This window comes from Sceloporus occidentalis, unplaced genomic scaffold, assembly GCF_023333645.1.
Source record: "Sceloporus occidentalis isolate IW3139 unplaced genomic scaffold, rSceOcc1.0.p SCAF_26, whole genome shotgun sequence".
Lineage (NCBI taxonomy): Eukaryota > Metazoa > Chordata > Lepidosauria > Squamata > Phrynosomatidae > Sceloporus > Sceloporus occidentalis.
Window position 1 is genome coordinate 14,299,982 of NW_028317006.1, and position 22,519 is coordinate 14,322,500.

The 22,519-nt window shown below is 44.8% G+C and overlaps 1 protein-coding gene across 2 annotated transcripts in view; it reads right to left on the minus strand.

Moving 5' to 3' along the window:
- Positions 1-17,281: 17,281 nt before the first annotated feature.
- Positions 17,282-22,519, minus strand: part of LOC149300230 (2-oxoglutarate dehydrogenase complex component E1) — a 27,610-nt gene continuing 22,372 nt past the window's right edge. For both annotated transcript variants that reach the window (XM_089485622.1, XM_089485620.1), the window contains 8 exons: positions 21,832-21,959; positions 21,286-21,464; positions 21,083-21,154; positions 19,455-19,580; positions 19,115-19,187; positions 18,642-18,805; positions 17,836-17,990; positions 17,282-17,402 (listed from right to left, as the gene is read on the minus strand). In XM_089485622.1, the coding sequence (XP_089341748.1) occupies positions 17,282-17,402; positions 17,836-17,990; positions 18,642-18,805; positions 19,115-19,187; positions 19,455-19,580; positions 21,083-21,154; positions 21,286-21,464; positions 21,832-21,959 (1,018 nt within the window). The remainder of the gene's footprint in view (positions 17,403-17,835; positions 17,991-18,641; positions 18,806-19,114; positions 19,188-19,454; positions 19,581-21,082; positions 21,155-21,285; positions 21,465-21,831; positions 21,960-22,519) is intronic.

Consider the following 22,519-nt stretch of genomic DNA (forward strand, 5'->3'; position numbering starts at 1 on the left):
GGAATAAGCAATCATCACACATACAGCATGGACTGATCCCAACACACAATCCGATCTGCTAAGGTCCAGATCACATAGCCGGGGTTAAGATCAGGACACATGAGTCTCCTCCTTGTTGTGCAACCGAGAAGATCACTAAACACATACACAGAGCCCGCCATAGATCAGGTTTTATGCGCCTGGCACTGTCTCTCCCTCCAATGCTGATGAACGGCCGCTAGAAGGGGGAGGGGGGGCAGTCTCTTACCTTGCCCAGCAGCAGTGTGAGTCGGGCTGTCTCTCACCTCCCCATGCTACGCACGGTCCTCTCTCTGAGCCCGGAGCCGCTGCCCCAAAATAAACCAGGCAGGAATTGCAAGGGGTGGGGGGGACACTGCCAATCCTCTGCCCCTGACCGAGAGCGGGGAGGAGGAGGTGCAGAGAAGGTGAGGAAGGAGGTGCAGGAATGGGAAGGCGAGGGGGCAGGGTGAAAAGGGGCAGTGCAGAGATAGGTGCAGTGCATGCAGCGAGGGACACGGGGAGCGTATTCAGTGGGGAGGCAGGAGGGAAGCGGTGGAGGGCAGGCGAATTAACGATAAGGGAACGGGGAAAGCTCTTTGGCTCTCAGCTTATCTGGGGCGCGCTGCTACCTTCTGGGCACCCGGCTCGTGTCTCCGCGCTCTTTCCCTGTCCTTCGCTTTTCTGCCTGGTCTCCAATTGCACAACGCTGCTCATTAATATTCAGGAGCTTCCTCGTACTCGCTGAGCTCCTGGCCATACCTCCTTCGCTGGAAGCCAGCCCTCATTCCAGGCCCGACGTCTACTAGGCATGAGCAAACGAACACCGATGCCATCGAGCCGGGAACTAGACGTACAGTACGAGGGGGGGAAGGGTGACACTGTGTATCTGGAGTGCAGAACATTAACCCCCTCCGTGCCAGACGGCTGCGTTTCTTACTGCGAAGGAGATGTCATTTCCTGGCCACGGCTGCCATTTTAACATAAGTGGTGCTTGTGCTGAATTAACACGAGTAGGAGGTTAGCGAGCTCCGTGTGTTTTCATAGCTGTGCGCAGAAACATTTGTTCAGTAAATAATAACTACCTTACAATCTGCAGGAAGACGCGGAGTCTTTAGTTGAAGTTGATACCTTATATTGGGTTAACAGAAAAAGATGTAAAGTTACAACAGCTTTTGGGGAGCTCGGAGGTCTCATCTTCAGGTGATTAAAAAGCTTATGTGTTCGCTGCGGAGGTTTTATTCATGCAGAAAATCAACAAAACGTGTAATTTTGCCTATTTCTCTATACCCAACGTCCATACCCCTCTGCCCCCCCCCCCCACAGCGTCCATACCCCTCTACCCACTTACTCGGTGTTCATACCCCTCTGCCCCCCCCTCAGCGTCCATACCCCTCTACCCCCTTACTCGGTGTTCATGCCCCTCTGCCTCCCCCTCAGTGTTTATACCCACCTGCCCCCTCGCTCTCCAGTGTCCATCTTTTTGTGCCTACCTTTTCTTTGCCAATACATTCCTGTTCCCAGCCCCCCTCTAAATAGCCCTCCATGGCTACCTTCCATACTTGCTATGGGTCTGATGTGTAGCACAGGGCCCAGCGGCGGGAAGCGTGAGGTAATACGTGTGATGTCACCATGGCGCTGCTGAAGACTGCGCTGAGCATTATAATGCACTTCCTGCTGCTGGCACGGCTCTGCGCATTGGGCAATAGGTAGGCACAGAGGGGTAAGGCTCCATGTCCCGAGTACCCCTTTTTTTATGAGGCTAGACCCGTAACTTTTTGGTAACTGGCATTCACATGTAGTTGCCCCGCTGTTCAGCGTTTGTAGACGGTGGGGATTGTAGGTCCGCCGGGGCAGTAAAGTGGTCAGTGCTGTTAAAATATTGGGGGAGGGGGAGTATCACAGTCAACCAGTTGCTATGGTGAAAAGACACTTTTTTTCGCACAATGCCCTATATTTGTCATTTGTACGTTAACATGCCGGCTTTTATTTCGAAATACAGACTGAGATTTATGGAGCCGGGCAAGGTTTCAGAGATCCGGATGTGGCCATGATGTCTGCAGATCCCCGTCCCCTGGAATAAGTGGCGAAGGAACTGATTACAGGAAATAACTACATTTAAAATTAAGGAACAAACTAACCAGACAATAAACACTTAAATACATTTCAGGGAGGCCGCCATATTTTACGGTCAGTCTCATGATAACGTCCCATTACAGAAGATCCACACACAGGCACGGGATTGTTTTTGGGTCTACGATGTCATAAGTTGCTATATGATGTGGGAGGGTGGGCTTCTTGGAAACTAGGTATAATATAAGTATAGGTTGAAGACCCCCAAAACTTTTATTAAGAAAGCAATTAATCAAACCTTACTTACAGTGGATATAAAAGTCTACACACCCCTGTTAGAATGCCAGGTTCTTGTGATGTTAAAGAATGAGACAAAGATAAATAATGTCAGAACTTTTCCCACCTTTAATGTGACCGATAACGTGAACAATTCAATTGTAAAACAAGCTGAAATCTTTGAGGGGGGACACACAAAAAACCTCACAATAACCTGGTTGCATAAGTGTGCACACCCTTAAACTAATACTTTGTTGAAGCACCCTTTGATTTTATTACAGCATCCAGTATTTTTGGGTAGGAGTCTGTTAGCATGGCACATCTTGACGCAGCAATATTTGCCCACTCTTCTTTGCAAAAGCGCTCCAAATCTTTGAGATTGCGAGGACATCTCCAGTGCACAGCCCTCTTCAGATATCCCCACAGATGTTCAATTGGATTCAGGTCTGGGCTCTGGCTGGGCCCTTCCAAAACGTTGTTCATGTATCAAGGAGTGAAGTGAGTTTTAAACATGGGCAAGTGAGCTCCTGGAAGAACAGTGTAATGAAGCAAAGTGTCAGGGGACTTTAAGAAGCAAAGCGAGGGACACGACTTACAGCCTGATGGTGGCTGTAAAAACATGGTGGTTAAAATGATCTCCGGAATACACACATACTGAAACGTAGAGCCTGTTCTTGGACAACTATTTCAGCAGCGTTGAGTGAGCTGTACACCAGTGGGCGAATTAATTGGGACATATATTAATATTGAAATTACCGTATTTGCTCAATTATAAGACGACCCTGATCATAAGATGACCCCCCCCCAAATTTGAATATTAATTTAGGAAAAAAAGAAAAAGCCTGAATATAAGACTACCCTATAGGTAAAAAGTTTTACTAGTAAACATTAATTCACATGTAAACTATTTTTTCACATTTAAAAAAAACTGAGAAAGATGATTATTTTTGTTTTTATTTCCTTTTATTTGCCAATCTGCCCCCCAGCTATGCCTTATACCCCCCTATATGCCACTCTGCCTCCCAGATATGCCTTTTAACTCCCTATATGCCACTATGCCTCCAAAAATCCCTTATACCCCCCATATGCCACTCTTACCCCTCCCCCCGACTTACCGATGAATCCCTATACTTGAACCCCGTGCGTCAGACTCCCTGGTGTCTAGTGGGGCAGCCGGTGAACATTTGCGCGACGTTGCTGCTGAACAGTACTTCCGCCGGGGCTTCTATGACTGAGCTTTGTCATAGAAGCCCCGGCGGAAGTGCCGGCAGCAGCGGATGTTGTCTGCGCACATCGCGCAAGCGTTCACCGGCTGCCAGAGAAGAGGATCCGCGTCCCCTGCAGCGCTGCAGGGGATCTGGATCTTAGTCTTGTAGTCAGACCTCTATTTGAGGTCTGATTATAAGACGACAAAGAATATAAGATGAGGGGTAATTTTCGGTACTTTATTTTGCAACAGCAATGGTCATGAGCGGACACGGCTACTGACACAAGACCTCTGACCCGGAACAGAGAAAACCGGTCTGTGCAGATTTCCGTACCCGTGGCAGAGATTTGTCCGCTCTTAGATTCCATGTCATACAAATGTGTCACAGTGCATTCCTTTATGGTGTCTTCCATACTACATATGACTCCAAAAAAAGTCATTAATTTTTTATGTGGTTATTTTACTCATCTTCACCACGGTCAGATTGGTGAACAGAAAGATACATGCATTGCTACCCACGGTACCTGCAGAGGTCATCCTATATTTACTGATATTTAACCACCTCTGGCCTTAAATTGGCCTCGGGGTTGATTTATACCCCCAGTCCATTCTTGATGCCCCACACTTTATAGCTCTTGGGTTTGCTATAGAATCGTGGAAAGCACAAGTGGTCTGGCTAAATGTCTTTATGGGGTGAAAAAACCCACTTGTGAAATTAAAATTGGGAGTGTTATCTGGACACCCTGTAACAACACTATGAAATCTGCTGGCAGTACATAAATAAATATAATGTAATAATGGAGGGAAGCCAATAAATGAATGTTATCAGCACACAATTAACATTCCCCCCCACTGTGTCACCAATGTTTTATTAACATATTTAGTCCATTGTACAGTAACATGATCATATACTCACCATGTGCGTGTCATGCGTGACAATAAATATGCATTTAATCTTTAGAGTGCATACGCAGGCCTGTCTGAAGCATGTAAAGGGTTAACCCATGGAGTGCCTGTAAGATATAGAGGGGAGCCTACTAAACACCTTACACTTAAACTAGGAAAACCTATATATATAATATATATATTTTTTTTCCCCCCAGAACAAGTTAAGCTATTGACTCCATCCAAAAAAAACCACAACATAATTTATTTCAATTCCTCCCCCCCATAAATGCCAAATCAAATATTAGAATTTTGAATGATCAGATGTCAAAATTCCAGGTTTAAAATGCATGTCCCAAATATCACCCTTTAGCCCCATATTGGTATCACTGCATTCAGGAGATGTTGCTGAACAGATATGTTATGTGACAGAGACATATACCAGGACCTGTAAATTCACACCTGAGGTTTGACAAAAGCTGGTGGTAGAATTAGTGCATGGAAAGAGTCAAAATGCCAGCATTTGAAATACGCTGGGGTGTCTAGTTTTCCAACATATATGATGGGGTAACTTGAGTTAGGCGGCTTCAAAGATTTCCCAAATAGGACATGGGGGTACGATTACCAGATTTGAAAACAAGTGGTTTTGAAATAGCTAAACGCTACTTGTGCTTATTGCCCTTTAACTTGCATAATCAAATTCTAAATTAAAGGTGATAAAATGTACCTGCCTGATATACTGTAGATGCTGCGCTGCAAATGTATCCACTGCATAACAAGGAGTTATGGTAGTGTTGGTGGGAACCCAGTGATATCATCTGTGCAGTGGGTGTGGTAAATTTTCAAGCTGCGCTGCTAAGTGTCCCTGGAATTTTTTTTCCAAATGTTGGCAACTAATGTTGCAATTGTACAGATGCAGAAAAAAAGCCCCGACATATGCCCATTCTAATAATAATAGTAACAAGAAAACAATTTTTTTTTCTGAAAAGCCCTTCGTTTATCAAAAATACAGTATGTATATAGCCCCAAACCTGTGTAGGTAATAGTACACAATAAATTATAGGCAATGCCATACTTACCTTCAGCACTGCTCTAGGCGTACCCAGGGCAATGCCGAGTGCGGCCCTCTCCGTTCTACTTGGCGTCTACCATATGACGTCATAAAAATAATCAATTAAAAATGATGTAATGTTTCCAAAAGAACATTTTTCAGTTAACTAGTTCTGTGGTTATAGAATCGGGGAAGCTCTGGACATCGTGCACTTTAATGCATATGATAGCTGCGAGGTCCCTTTCAATTTTCACTGTGTCCCCTCTGCAGAATCCCCCATATCCATTTACCCCCTTCCCATGCTATTTGCTACACAGGTCAAACACATCTCCCCGTACGTGATGTACTTACCCCAGTCAGCAATAGTGCTGGCTCGGAGAGCGGCGAGACCCCCATGCTCGTTCGTGGATAGCGCTTCCATTGATTTCAAGCAGCCAATCAGTGGCAAGGATCATCAGACCACAGTGCAGGAGGACAGCTGCGTAGTACCTATATATAATTCTCCTTTAGTAGGGCTGTCAGGGACGCTATATCGTCTCTTTTAAAATAGGTTTGTGGTATTTGGATGCTTGGGGTATGAGGAACTGCCCTCTATAAGGGTAAAAATGGATTTAAATATCCCAGTTTGCATTATTTCTTTGCAAGCGACCCTATTTCTTGCTGCGATTAAATAAAACACAACTACAGCTTTCAGAACGCTGTTCTTGAGGCTTATAAAAGATGCATCTTCTCTTAAATTTGTCCATCAACATGATTAAAACCCGAGGACAGACTGTGCGGGGAAAACGTCTTTAATCTGTAGTCGGTAGACAGAAAAAATGAAATTAAAAAAATAGAGAACGCGTTCGTCTATCAGCTGCGACTGGTGTTCTTCTCCTTGTCTACCGGGAAACATGCTTCCTAACCACAAAGTGACCTGGGATATCTTCACGCCCCATTGCAATACAATAAATGGCCGGACTGGGGATGACTTAAGGGCCCTGGCTCTCTAAAGCCAGTGGCCGCCAACTGATGTGCCATGCCCAGCTGCATACATGTGGCCATTATTTCTTTTTTATACTCAGTACGGGCCTAGATACGAGTCTTTTGGAGGCAATCAGCAGTAATATAATATTGGTTTGCAGACAATCACGTCCCATTTATATGTTTGCACCCCTTTGTGAATGTAGGGTTCAGTGGACAATACATTATGACATGTTTATTTAGCTGTAACATAAGGACAAAGTTTTACTTTACAAAGCAGGTGGTAGATAAGCGGAACAGCTTCTCAGTAGCCGTGGTAAAGATTAACACAGTGAGGGCTATCCTGAATCTAACATGACTCCAGAGACTGATTAAGGTCTGAGTCTTTACAGCAGGAAAAACGGGCAGACTAGACAAATGGTTCTTGCCTGCCGTCAAATACAGAATTGAATGTTCCTGGTAAGTATTAAATTCTCTTTAAAGTGGATAAGTGAAATTAATACCATATTTTAATTCGCTTTAACTACCTTTTTATTTTTTATTTTCCAAATCAATTTTCTTTTTAAGCAGTTGAGGGTTCCGGTTCTTTGCATTCTACTCTTTATGTCACATGAATCGGGATCACATTCTCTAGATGACCAACGCATTCTACTTCTTGGAAATGAGTGCATCCGAAATATTTAATGTCGAATTCACTCACGCCCAGCGTGACAGGGAAAACATTATAATAATATGGACATACTGACCCCTACACATGTAATGGTACATTCCAGTGGTTCAGGAATGCAGTGCACACTGCACAGGGCATAATAACCCTGTAACTCCTGCAAGGATTGCAAAAACACTGGATGTTGATGTGGCCTAAACCCAGTCATACGTGGGAACTTTGCACATCGGCTGTCCTCGTAGACTTTAAACTAGGATGGCTGTATTACCCCATATGGGGCAGTCACCGATTCCAATGTACGCAACCGGTTACTAGGAATGTCAACCAATCTGCCCTGTCCCGACTGATTTATATGTATTATAACATCAACATAAACCAAGAAATTCAGTGCAGTTTTTTAAAGCCTCAAAATCTAGGTTAATACATAAAAATTGCGTGTTCTATGTACCCCCTTTTAGTGATTCGACTTATAAAGTCACCAGGTAACAGAATGAACAGAATCTCTCATTGAAACATATTCTCGGATTTCATGACAATCTTGAGAAAAAGGCATTACTGCGTCTTTAACAGAGTCAGCTGTGTTGGGGGATTTCCATCAGGACATATTAGTAATTAGTATCTTCAATGTCATTAAATCATTGCGGAATATGAGAATGTCAGCTCCCGGCTGGCTGTTTACCCTGAAAACATGAACGTTCTCAGAGAAGAAAACAAAGTTATCGTGCACATTATCCAACGACGTATATAATAAAATGTATGTATGAACGTGACTTGCAAGGCCCATGAGATCAATGGAGGTGCGTGTGTGAGATGTGTGTGCGTGTGTGTGTGATGTGTGTGTGTGTGTGGTTTGGTGTGTGTGTGTACGCGCATTGCAGCTCTGAGTGAAAGTGACTCACTGTGAGTCAGCACCAGAGAAATGTCAGAGTAGGCAGGAAGGAAGAAAAGTACGCACATCCATAGGACTCCGTAACAGAAGTGATTAGAATGGAGGTACACTAAGAAATTCCAGGAGAAGTAGAGGGAGCTCTAAACACACCAGGCGTTCATTCATAAACTCTCCGCATGAGGTCAACATTAAAAAGGGCCTGTGTTTCAGGTGAAACCTGTAGGGATCTCCAACAACCTCCAAGCCTCTTCCCTCTAAGAAGGGCTGCATTGCCCCCTCATTTTTTTGTGTGTGCTGTATTATGTATCAAATTAAAACTCATTTAAGTTTAGTGAATCCACCCCACCGTGGAAAAGGTCAAGTAGAAGGTCGGGGATAAATGGAAATTCAAACAAGGTGTAAGGAGTAGCACCTCTGTGGTGTTTATTCACGAAAGCGGGTATTTGTGGGACAGATTGTTTAATGCAGGGTTCAGTGACTTTCAAGACATCTTACTTTAACTATACAGCACACTGCCTAGCAGTCCCGTTTTTTGTCGTGAGACAGTCTTGATTTTCAGGCACTGTCCTAAGTACTGCCCCACCGTCCCATTTTTCCAGTGAGGGGCATGGGCTGGTTTGGGAGATTCTCTGATCTCCAATTACCCACCCAGGGAGGTGAAAAATCATTGCAGCTCCCACTTTGCTTCCTTGTCACAATAGCATTGAGAATATTTGGGTAAGCCAGGAAGGCGACCATGCTTTTGGCCTACTTGTGGCTGGCCCCAGCCATCAGTGCTAAATCAATATGGCAGAGACTGAGGTATAGAGCGCGTACGTGTTGCTGCGCGTGAGATATGTACAGGGTTACACGGGTAAAAATGGTGGTGTGGATGTAGGTCAAGGGTGGACAACGATTTAAGAAGATGCTGCAACAAAAGGCCATGTGGGAATAATCCAGATCCCACCGCAAAAAAAATGGCATGTCCTTCTTAGAGGGCTAGTGCTCGATTACACGAGGCCAGCGCAGGTCACCTGTGTGACTGCACTAGCAACATGAGCCGTGTAGGTGAGCCGGTGCCGGGGATCTGTTATCAGCAGTGCTTCCTGCCACCGGTGCCCCAGTAGCCCTATACCCCACCAAATGCGTCTATAAGTGACTCTGCACATACATGCTTTTTTGTTGTGCGAGTGTGGAATAAGTGTTACATAGGTGATGAGTATAGTTTATAGGTTTTTGTACGCTGTTTAGGCGCTGTACATCAGTGCCTGGGAGCGTATAGAAGCCCTGTATAGGGGATAGACGCTGTGTATATATAGAAGCGGTGTATATATTGTTTGGTCAGAGCTCGGAGGCATACGCAGAACATTATGTTCTCTTGCTAAATCCTGGCACAGACCGGAGGGGGCAGAGATTAACCTCTTCGCTGCATTTCTGAATCAGCCCGGTTACAGCGGCTCTTCCTCTCTCTGGAACACGCAGCGCGGTGACAAACTCATTCTGTGGGCTTGATGTATAAATAGATGTATCTCTGAGCAGCTCAGGATGTTTGGATCTTTTCGTTTGCATCATGATGGCAGCTCTTATAGATGGCGTAATAACAGCCTCTGCCTTAAGCCCACGGCGATTCGCCATATGATTCCAGCCACTATGGCAGTGCCAGCCACGGATACAATGCCATGATAGCGCCCCGCTTCTAACCTAAATACAGTGATGTGTACACTGCAGGCAACGGTAATGCCAGCATCTCTCAAACAGTATGTAAATCTCAACAAATATACGCAGCGCCGGTACATTGCGGGCAGTGTGAGTGCTAATCTCCATCTCAAGCAATGAATCCTCATCACGTGTGAGTTTCGGACCCCCCCAAGTAATCCAGCTTGCAGTAAACATTCAGGGTGGATCCCCCGTGTCCTGCTTTGAACCTCTTCGCCCTCCAGAAACATGACATTGTCTCCTGCTGCCAGGACCCCGGCGGATGCCAAATATTTCCCAGACAAGTCAAACCAATTACTTGAATAAAGTCATCAAATCCACATTTCTTTAGACTGCACATTACACACAGAAAGATCTCCCGCTGCATGGAAATAATGTAGAGCGTAAGCTCTGCGGTACAGGGGTGACTTCTGTACTTAAATACCTTGATATTACGCGGTAACCAGTGCAGGGCGTGTTCCGCTATCTCTCCGTATATTAAAGAGTGAACTTTGTGGCCCAGGGTTTCCTTCTCTCCTTATTGCCCCGTGATCTACCGGTGTGTAATGGTATAAGTCCAAAAGGGCAGGGGTGCCGCTGCAGGGTTTTATGTCTCTCTCTGTATATTACAGTAATCCCCTCTCTCTGTATTGTACCAGAATGTCTCTGTGTATATATAAGGTTATGCTTTGCAAAGGAATTTGTGAACAGTATATGTAGCTCCATGACTAGACGGCCCAGGCACTTTAAGGTTAGCGGGCGCCGAGTGATGTATGCGCGGTGCCGGCCATATACGCGTGGCTGTACGTTATGTATGGCCGGTCATTGGTAAGTGTGTGCCTCTAGTAGTCTCTGGCCCAGTGTGTTAGACTGCCAGCCCAGGTTATATATGCTTCCGAAAAAGGGATGTCCCGTCAGTTTGACCCCGGGCTTTATCCTCTAAATGGGAGTTTGCAATTTTTAACCTATAATCTTCACTATATATTATAAAGGGCCTGCTCTGGCAATTTCCTCTTTTAAAGGGGCTCAGCTGGCCCTGCATAATGTATAATAATAATACATTTAGTCGGGTGAATTCTGCACTGATAGACCTATGTATTACACAGGGCCAACCAGGCTCTCATTACTGGATAGGCTTAATAGGATTGGACTTTTATAGTCCATCTTACTATGAGCAAGTTAAGTGAATAAATCCACGTGGACCCATTGCCCTCATGGCCTGGTGGTCCAGTGGAAGGATCTGTGCCCATCATGGCACCAGCCTTTCTCAGCCTCCCTTGCAGTGATGATGGATGCCAAGGCATGACTTAATCCATCACCCATTACAGAAAGTGGCAAGAACAAGCCCCGCGCCACGTGCCAGTTTTGACTTTTGGGCTCCTCTGCTGCCCACAGCTGCAGAAAAATAAAAAAATAAAAGACTTTCCCGGAACATTGTTTCCTTTTTTGGCATAAACAAAACGCCGCATCCCGACATCTTCATAGATACTAACAAGATCTTGTTGACGCATTAAAATAATTATTTGACATTTGCAATTATTTATCGGCTGGGCTATAACATCCCTAACTGTTTGCGCAAATCTGCCACCCTGCGTTTAATTGCACCATGGTATAACCCGACGGTAACAACTGGTTTCAGGCGTGTAAAGTGACCCCAGACCCGGCCAATTAGATCCGAATCAGGATACATGCATTAGGAGGAGCCCCCGACACACACAGCTTGCATTGGCCCCTGGGATTTGGTTCTCTCTGTATAGAAAAGCTTTATTGGATGCGTTTCTAGGTCAGGGTGCCCACTCCCCGCATGAACACTCTATAGATGGACAGCAAAGTTATTGGAGTATTGATGCATTTTAGAACTTCTAGAAGTCACTTAGCCTCCTCACTCTCAACAAAAGTGGGATGATCTGAAAAATGAATATTAGCCCAAGAGAAAACAGAGTATTTATGTCAAGTTGGTTCCGTTTATTTGGCCAAAATAGAAAAAGAGGTGACGTTACACAAGCTTACAGGACCACAACCGTCTCTTCTTAAAACGGATTCCATTTGGAGAAGGGACATCTGACGTCCCAGAAGCTCACATAATTCTAAAGGCTTGGTGATTCTGGGCATCTTGTAGCCGCCTCGCTTGGTAGTAATGATGCTGAACTCAGATGAGGTTACTAGGCCATCAGAAGTTGGCTGAGGTAAATAGTGGGTAGGTCGGGTATTGTAATGGGGGGGGTGAATTAGGGTGCGAGTGTTTAGGACGATCGTCTTTAATGCAGGACAAAGAGGGCCGCAGCCGAGAAAAAATGCGGGTAGCTCGAGCCTGTGACTCCCCCAACCCTGCTACTCTACTTCACGGTGGCCATTATACATATAATCTACATAAAACTTGGCATCCATTATGCATTCATACTGATAGAGGAGAAGAATAGGGGAGGAAGAATAAACAGAGTAAATTATATATAACATGAAGGTATAATATATATATAAAATGAGGGTATAATATACATATATATATATATATGAGGGTATAATATATATAGGAGGGTATAATATATATGTAATATGAGGGTATAATATACATATGAGGGTATAATATATATATATTTTTTTTTATATATATATGGGGGTATTGTTTAAGGTATTGTTGATGATAAAGGGTGTAAGAGAGACAGAGAGTGGAGATTCATTGCCAAATGTGCGTCCAGCCCTCTCCGTCTCCATGCCTTAACAGACTCCTGTTGCCATGGATACAGACAGTAATGTTACCTTATAACAGGAGGGAGGGGGCACATGAGGGGCGCAGTTTAACTGATGCCCGTTTAAGGGTAACACACGTTTGAACACCGTGCAATTAGCGTGTAACCAAGCGTGCTTGTCACGTTAACAATGTAAATGTAACCTGCTGGAATTACAAGGCAAGGTGGCTAAAACGACACGCTAACTGCCGTATAACAAAGTGAGTGTGAAGTCTATTGACACGTCACGCCGTGTACACCGAGCGTAACTGCCCCTGTAGGAGAAATGCCAATACAATGAATATTATTGTATATAGCGCCAACATATTCTGCAGAGGTGTACAATATGAGAGGCAGTTTACGTACAATTAACATTAAACAAAAGGGTAAAACAGGTGACTGAAAAGAGTAACGGGGGTGAGATGGGCAAAGAGGTGGTAGTTGGGGGTGAAGGGGGGTCAGTGCATTTTCAGACTTGGGTATGGGGTTCGGAAAATCTGCCTGGGGGGGTACTCTACTGTGGTTAATGTCTGAGGGGTGAGTTTGAAAGGTCTGGTAGGGAAGGGGTTAATGTCGTTTGTAAGGCTGGGATCCACCTTAACACATCCAAGGGTGTAACTAAGAAAAGATGCAGCCCAGGAGGGGGTGAGTGGAGGAGATAATGAGAGGGAAAAAGGAGGGAGACTACAGGTTTGGGAGGGAGAGAAAGAGGTGGGGGGGGTATATGAGTTGGAGAGACAGCTGAGAACAATGGAAGGGGAGGAGGTGGGAAGGAAGGAGGGTGGGGTGAGGAAAGGGAGAAGGAGAGGAAGGGAGGAGGGCAACTGAATATCAGAACAATGAAGTCAGGGAATGTGGAGAGAGGCGGGGGGGGGCGCAGTGTGACACAGTCTGGGGCTGGCTTATGGCGTGTGAGGGGAGGGGGGGTGAGTGGCTGAAGGGTTGAGTGCCTGGCAACTCCTCCCCCACAGCCTCTGCACTGCCAGGTGTTTCCATGGCAACCATCAGCCTGTTCAACTTTTAACCATTGGAAAGCCTGCAATGCAGTTATGCTGACCCCGGGGGGGGCTGGAAGGAGTTAAACCTCTCCTAGATACAGTCTTATATGCGTTAACCCATTACTGGCCAGAGACCTGCAACACATTCTTCCGTTAACCCCCAATTTGAGCATGGAGATTAAGACATTGCCCTGCGGGAACTAAAAGGCAGGATTGGGTGAATTATAATAAAATGCATTTGCAGGAGTTGCTGCCAAGACCGGGCCTTTTCGTCTGCTTCCATGGTAACTGTGGATGTGGGGGTAAACGGCAGATTTTGCCCTCTGATCTTAAAAATTGATATATTTCTATTACCCGAAAGAATATACAGTCTATAGTTGAAGTTGATACCCTTTACTCGGCAAACATAGAAAAAGATGTACAATTACACAAGCTTTCAGGAACTCGGGGGTCTCCTGTTCAGGTGGAATACAATTGACCACCGACGTCCCAGCGGAAACATTACATTGTGTGTATCGCCACGCACGCCGCGAAGACTCGGACACAGGAGTTTCCCTGGACAGGGAATGTGACCGTATAAATAATGGTATTTGAAATAATAAAGTTATAGATCTCTGATGAACTTACATCACCCCTGTACCCTAAAACTACCCCCGTTTGGATATAAACACACAGCTTATTCCCCGTGACCTCAGGGGTATCAGCCCTGATGGAAACCAAACTGCTGAGGGGTAAATCAAGGCTGCCCCAGATAAATAGGGTATCATGACAAAAATAACTGTATCTCTACTTCCGCCGATGTGCAGCAGATCACTGCAAAGACTCCTACAGTGATCTGCTTGAGTGTGTGCGCCGCCGTGTGGCTATCAGGAGCAATGCACATTCCCCTCTTTCATTAATCTGCCATTAAGGCTTTCTCTCATCAGCACAGTAGAATTGGTCCAAGACAAGACGGGGTCTTTGGTCGAAAGTGAAAACTTATTACGATAAAAAAAATTTCAAAATTAAAAAAACCTCCACGGCTGTTTCTGATGCTCGCTAATCCATGAACCAAAATTGTGTAAATCCTAAAGTGTTCTGCGGAAAGCCGAGACATCCAGAAACCTACCCGCTGTCTGCCCCCTGCTGCTTGCATTTCATTACTGCGACGTCATCTCGGCATTTTATTTGGAGCGGCGGGATTGACGTATTTTAAATTTGTTATAAAAGGATCTCTCGCTTTTGGGTCGTCGCTCCGCACCGCGTTGAAGCCCCGTGCGATATCTTTGAACAGCAGGACTCCAAAACTGCCAGAACCGGGCCGGCTCCTAAAATGATCTCAATACAGACTGAATGCAGCAAGTAACCAACATGAAATCGGGCTGGGGTAATAACCCAAAGATCTTTAGGGGTATTCGGTGGAGCTCGATAAAACCTTTCAGTCCCTGCCTGCTGGTCTGTCTATTGGAACACCACCTTTACTCTGTGACTGTATATAAACGAATACAGAGATAATATTCTTCTACAGCCTCACATCTACGTAATACATGGTGGTTCTATGTGGAGTTTGTGTCGTGAAATTAAATCTACTATAGATTTGGTGGGCCTCCTAACTTTATTCATGTACAAAGGACAATGAATCAAATATAATCTGCATGGGCATTTATTGATTTACGTCCTAGGTTCCCCCGTGGGTCTGCTTATGGGAGCGACCCCCAGCGAACACCTGCCAAAGCCCCCAAGTGTCACTCCATTAAGCTTTATACAAGAATGGACTGTGTATGAAGTATTCAGCGACCCAGGTGAGATTTGTGGGCAAGGGTTGGCCCCTGCCCTGTACCACCAACTCACCTACAATATATTCCCCCCCCCCCACGTTGGCTGCCATAACAACTATTATATAATCGCTAGGGTACAGATAACAGAACACAAGGCCGCTACGAATACATCTCACTATTTGCACACTTTGCCATTTATTGCTTGTAATCTTTAAGATTCGTTCTCGAGTTTGAGTTCGGTGTTAGACACACATGGAAAGAGTTTGCGTTACACATTTTTTTTTTATGTATATATATAATTTTTTTTTATTTATTTAACAAAATAAATAAGTTTGGTTTTTTGCGTCAGTGGCCTCATCGTCAAATCAATTTTCCCGTTTGGTTCCTCGTTCTCATCATCCTCACCCTCCTGCCGGCGGGGTACAGAATTTGGCACATGCAACTACAATAGGGTTATACGTTCGATGGAAGTTTTGACCTCTCTTAGGGACACACCTCTTAGAAGACCGTCATTTATGTAACAGGTGGCAGAGAATGGGTTAAAAGCTAAAAACAGCACAGGATTACTTGGTAAAGAAAAATATGGAGAAAAAAAAAAAAAGCTAAAGTGATCATGTTGTTTACAGGTATTACCCAGAACCCTTTGCCTGCATTAATAATAGAGGGACTTTAGGAAAAGAGGTAAGAGTGGTTTGTTTTAAATCGTCTCTGCCCCCCCCTTAGTTATACATATCTTATTGAACTATTACCCAGCATCCTCCAATATGTGCTCTAGTGGGGGTCAGCAGATAAAGAATTTAAAATGACACGGAATAAAAAATATCATCCCTGCAGCTTTAGTGTATTTTTTGCTACCTGCATCTTCCCCTTCCCTAAAAAATATTTGATAAAAATATGGCTTTGCACTAAAAAAAAAAAACAAAAAAAAACCCAACATTTTTCTACAATTGTCAGAATCCTAATGAGGAAGCCATAATGTTAAAACATACCTTTGCAATACATAGAAAACTTACATCAAAGGAGGTACGGGGGTTTATTCAGCAATTCAAGCTGTGATTTTATCTCACGGTACACAGGGGCGAGCTGGCCCTGAATGCTGCCACCAGGGAATCGTAGACCTCACAGCACAATACGCAGTCAACCAAGCTCTTCTTCTAGAAGACACTTAATAAGGATTGACCATTCCTGATGCATAGCGAGGTTAGGTAGCAGAAACTGCAGCTCTCCTGCAGCCTCTTCCTTGAGTGATTGAACTCCAATGGTTTCCAAGTATATAAAAGATATGTTTAGACCTTTTATAAGCAGCATCCCCCCCCCCCCCTTTCTCCCTACCTTATGCTTGTTTTCACCCCATACTCTCTAGGCATTAAGCGCATGAGCCGGGCTCTCTTTATCTAATGTATTGTTTGTCTTTCAATCTATGGACCGGAAGAAGTCATGCGGATGCTATAAACTGTTGATGCTATAAAGATAAAAGAATTTATCAAATTGCTGACCTTTGCTCCCCAAAAACACAGGGAAATTCTACGCAATGACAAGAGAACTGAGCATTTCATAATCCGGCTTGCAAGATATTTTGGTGACCTTCCTTTACGCCGCCGACAAACTGTTGGCAGTCTGTCTGTGAGCCAGGAATAGCGGGGGCTTCACGCTAAGAGCAGACGTTTAGCGGGTGTGGAAACCCCACCACACAGCTTAGCAAGAGCAAAAATGGGGGCTCTAGTGTAATGCCCTTACAGGGAACCCGGCGGTCTTTACATCTAAATAAGCCGGGCGAAACCACTAGGATACTTCTGTGCCAGTGGCATACCTATGATGGATTGCTTACGGTTTCCTTAATTTTCTGTTTTCCAATATATGAAACATTTTAAAAGGAACTTTGATTCCCCTTTGGTAGAAAAGTTTTGCTCATCTTCAGTAAAAGTTTTAAAGGGGGAAAATGGCCGACAGCGGCAAGGAAAAAACAAAAACAAAAGTCTGCCTCACATAAAGTGTGTAGTAAAACTTTCTCTGCCGCGGTAAAGCATAGACACGGAGAGGCCGAGGAGGAGCCCCGTGAGAGTGTATGGATGGAGGGTGGGGAGTGTAGCAGGGGAAGAATAAGCGGATGGGAGTAGTCTAGAACAGGCCCTTGTATGCCTCCAGGTTGAATGCGGCGTCCAGGAGACGTTTCAGTTCGGTTGTGTGAGTTTTCTTGTTGCCGGTGGCTGGTGCGGCAGCGGGATCACGGCCAGCGTACCTAAACGAGAGGAGCGTCAATAAAGGCTGGTATCGCAAACCTCTTCCTAATCCTGCCCTAAGGATTAAAACAATGCCTTTCCAGTGTCTCTCCGCAAGCACGGTCACTGTGGGTGACTATGGGGCAAGGGTTATAAGATTATTAATGAAAACACATCAAAATATGGCACAATACCCCCAAATAAAATGAAACTAATAGTCAGTAGGATTGGTAGTGTAACTCACTTTGGATCACATGACCTAGCTAGATTTTTCTGCTGCCGTTCACATCATTTGCATAAATAAAAATTGCAAACAATGAATTATTCAATTACGAACCCTGCATAGTCTTAAGCACAAGCTCTTAAAAACATTCCATTTTTTTTTTCTTCTCAAACCAGACAACCTCTAGGACAACAGTACAGGGCGGCAAACCGGATGCATGCAGTACTCACCAAACTGGTTTAGAGCGGTGGATGGTGGTGCGTAACCGAGGCTTCACGTAGTCGTAATAACCCTGATTCTTGTGCTCCTCCTGACACCAAACCAGATCGGCATTTGGATACTTTTGCACCTCCTGTTCCAGGAGGTCAAATGGGAAGGGGGACAACTACAACGAAGAGAGCAGCGGGGGTTATTTCGTCATACCGCTTGTATCGTACATTAAGGGATTCTTTTCCCTACAGCACTATTAATTAAAACATTCTAAAATCTAAAAAATGCAGTCTGAGCCACATCATATGTGACCTACAGGTCAGAAACCAACCATGTTATCCACATTGCCTGATTATTGTCTAACGAATGCTTTGATGAACAGATCATGTTTATTTTGCATGTTTACAGGCAAGTTGCCATTTAAGGGTCTTCATTTCACAATGTATTCTGATGGGCCAAACACAGCAAGATTCTCCAACACTAGGGGCCCCATAAAAATTTAAAACACAAAGACCCCTTTCAAACCTGCCAGAACTTGCCCCCCGATCATACATAATGAAATCGGGGAGCTGAAACGGCTACCCTCGTCCAAGCAGCCACTGTCTCTGATGTGCCCGGGTTCTATAAACAGAATCTCAATTTGTAAACACCCAGGTTCTCAGATGGGTAGAAAAGCATCAATATGATGCTGGAAAGAGGCAATTCCAAATCCAGAGAACCCTTGCCTGCTCCTTCAGATAAACAAATGAAATGGCATCATGTACTCCAATTACTGGCAGGGTACACAGAACGTGGCATCATTTCACCACCCAGCCCATCTACCTACCTGCTCTACCCTTGTGATGGCCACGTCGGCGTCCATTCCTCGGGTGCTGCGCTCCTTCGTGAGGTCATAGTAAATCTTCCCTGTGCAAAACACGATGCGCTTCACCCCTTCAGGATTTTGGGAAGCTGGCCCATCATCAGGAATCACTCTTTTAAAGTGGGTTCCTGTAAGGGATACACCATTATGTCACACAGAAGAAAAGATCATGACGTAATACAGTTCTGACCTAATACTCCAGTACCAGCCGCACGACCGATTCCTACGACTGCTCTGAAGTGTTTTTTTTTCCCCAAAGCATGAGAAAATGATTTATTCTGCTCGTTTGCTGCATCGCAGAGCTGTAGACATTTAATCGTTATAATATTATTCCATTACTACCTATGCAGTTATTCTCTAGAATGTATAACCTTGTCTGCAGGTACGGAACATTAAATAACACGCAGTTACTAGGTTAGCCGCAGCGGAACTCTTACCTGCTATCATGTCATCAAAACTCGACCTGGCTTCAGGGTGACGCAGAAGGGACTTTGGAGTGAATACAATCAACTAATAAAAAAGAAAAAAAAATGTTAAGACTCAACTGACAGATTAACTTTTAATTGTATTCAGTTTATTTGAATCATGTGCATTGGAGTGCATACGAGAGCTGCAGTGTATCTTGAAATATTTCTGGGTCATACAGATCTTGTCAACTGGTACTTTATTTTGCACAAATTTCCTTAATAAATGACCATTACATGTACAGCTCCTTAGCTTATTTTCTTGTTCCCACACTCATGACTTTACATTTTGTGTACATGTACTTTAACATACCGGTTTACGGAAAGGCAGCAGGATCTGTCTGCGGAGGACATGGAAGAAGTTGGCTGGAGTGGAGCAGTTCACAACAATCCAGTTGCAGTCATAAAGCTGACGGACAGCAAAATCCTCGGAGTTTTTCTAAACAAAGAACGGCAAAGCGTCATGGATTGACCAAGAGAAAGCAATACCTCAATTATTAGCACTATCTAAAACCGGTGGCGTATCCCAGCACAGGCCCAGCAATCAAGCCCCCCAGTGTCCCACCAAACAATGTGCCGGTTAAAAGGCAGACCTTCGATCTCCCCAACCAACCCATTTACATTATCCTTCATAGACTTCAATAAGGTGCTGTGCGCTTTTAAGATACAGTGCACCAAGATACAACGTAAAATCCCAGCAAAAAATATTAGAAATAGAGGCTATACATAACTAACGGGCACAAATACCGTATTTGCTCGATTATAAGACAAGGTTTTTTTCAGAGCAAATGCTCTGAAAAGTACCCCTCGTCTTATAATCGAGGTTGTCTTCTAATCAGACCTCAAAAAAATGTCCGCTGGGGCCAGGCTGCTTACCGGTGCTTTGGTCGCTAGCAGCGTTTCTTCTGCTAGCAGCAGCAGAACAGGAAGCTAGTAGAGTGTCACATAATTCTGCCCCCCCCCCTTCCTCTGGGGGCGGGGCCAGAGAAGTTGCTCGCACAGCCGGGCCCCTGCAGAAGTCTTCGAGTGAGAGATCTGCAGTTCAGGTAAGGGGGCGGGGGAGGGTTTTTGACCAAGTATGGAATGAATGAGTATTTAAATGTTTGAGTGTGTGTGTGATAGCATGGATGTGTAAGGGGGGTGGTGGTGGTAGCATGGCATAGGGAGGCTGTACTCACACTCCCATCATCCCCAGGTTCCAGAATGTACTGGCTGCCTTGGCTTGATAGGAGTGTGATTGCTGTTAGATAGATATATATATCTCCAGAAATGCCTTTTAACCCCCTATATGCCACTCTGCCTCATGATATGCCTTTTAACCCCCTATATGCCACTCTGGCATATAGGAGGTTAAAAGGCATATCATGGGGCAGAGTGGCATATAGGAGGGTATAAGACATTTCTGGAGGCAGAGTGGCATATAGAGGGTTAAAAGGCACATCATGGGGCAGAGTGGCAAATAGGGGGTATAAGGCATTTCTGGGGGCAGAGTGGCAACCCTGGGGGCAGATGTGCATAACGGGGGGGGGGGGGGGCAGGCTGGCAAATAAAAGGAAATAAAAAAATTTCTCAATCATAGCTTTTATTAAATATGAAAAAATTGTTTACATGAATTAATATTTACTAGTAAAACTTTTTTTCCTATAGGGTAGTCTTATATTCAGGCTTTGTTTTTTCCCTAATTAATATATAGATTTTGGGGGGTCGTCTTATAATCGAGCAAATACGGTATAATGATGGAAAGCCATGTCTATTTTGTGAATTCCCCTGTCTAATTCACTCTGTAGTCGAGGTCTACCAATTTGAACTCTCCAACACCTCCCCCAACGCTACAGCCCAATACATCGACAAAAAATAAAATAAAATACAGAGGCGCGTTTAAAATATTTGCTGCCTTGGTCCAAAACCATAAGACACAAATAATTACAAAAATAATCTTACAGGCCACTCATCGGGGTCATCGTTGCACATCTGCAGGAAGCGTTCAGGTCTGGCAGAGGAATGTTCAGGACCCTGAGAAAAGAGAACAAGGAGGTGCGTGAATTCCCATAGCGGATAAACCGCACACAACACATGGCTGAACACTGGAGAATTACACAAACTACCGTCACTTTACTCTATTAATGAACGCAGTCTCTGCTTACCATGCCCTCCATGCCGTGGGGCAGGAGCAATACGATTCCGTTCTGCCGCACCCACTTAGCTTGTCCCGGGCAGATGAACTGATCGATGATGCACTGAGCCGTGTTATGGAAATCTCCAAACTGGGCCTCCCACAGAACCAAGGCATTTGGGCTGGCCATGGCAAAGCCCAACTCAAAACCTGATAACAGAGAAGGCCATAGACATTGAAGAGGTGGGCCGGTGTAGCAAGCATACAGAAGGCAATTGAAGAATAGGGACAAGTATAACCCCCCTCCCCCGCAACTTGGATAAAATACTCTAGCCACATTCTGACCTAGAACTTCAGCTTACTAAACGCTCCTTCCTATTAAAAACACTGTTTCAGTCTGCTCTCCGATGAGTTTATCCCCAGTACCCAACGGTCACTTTCAAAAGCTCCATCTCCAGGCACCCATAGATCTCCTGACACATATCTAAACCATTCAATCATCTCCGTAAAACTACTATTTATCAAACACCCCCATCCACAACACATACATCCTGCGACACCCGTTTCCCAAACTCACCCAGGACCCCGTATTCAGACAGAGAACTGTTACAAACGGTGTAAGGAGCCTGGTTTGGCCACAGGTGGTTCATAGGGATACAAGTCCTCTTATCCACGTTCTGGTCATGCAACACGTGGTGACGATGGCTAATAGAGAAAAAACAACCAGGGTGAGTAGAAGACAACTTGTTTAAAACTAGTGCACACAGATCTGTACCCCTTTGTGTATTACGTCAAACAAATCGTTAAAATTCATTTAGTCGTTGCATAATACTTCGTTATCTGGCCAGAAGGCAGATAGGAGCTGAAGACTGGGGCTTAACCTGAGCTCCCAGGAGTGATCCTAACTAGGTGAACAAGCACAGATCATTCAACCCCCCCCCCCCGTCCTGGCCATGTACCCGAGCTCGTCACATTCACATTTTTCGCTTTACTGGAAGCAGAGTTAGGGCCTAGTGATTTTTTTGTTCAGCTCATCAAGATATGAGCTTTTGGTTGGGGAGATGGGAGAAAATCATCTGGCTGTTACCTATCCTGATCAAATTCAAGAGCCCCCCCCCCCCCCCCCGGAGGGCAGACAGAATCATGTTCCATGGCAGTGGCTAAAGGCCTTGGATGCAAAGAGCCAGGTGGTGGCTCTAGAGGAGCACACCAAACCTCTAGGACAGCTCACTTTGCCCTTTGAGTCCACTGTCAGTGTAGAACGC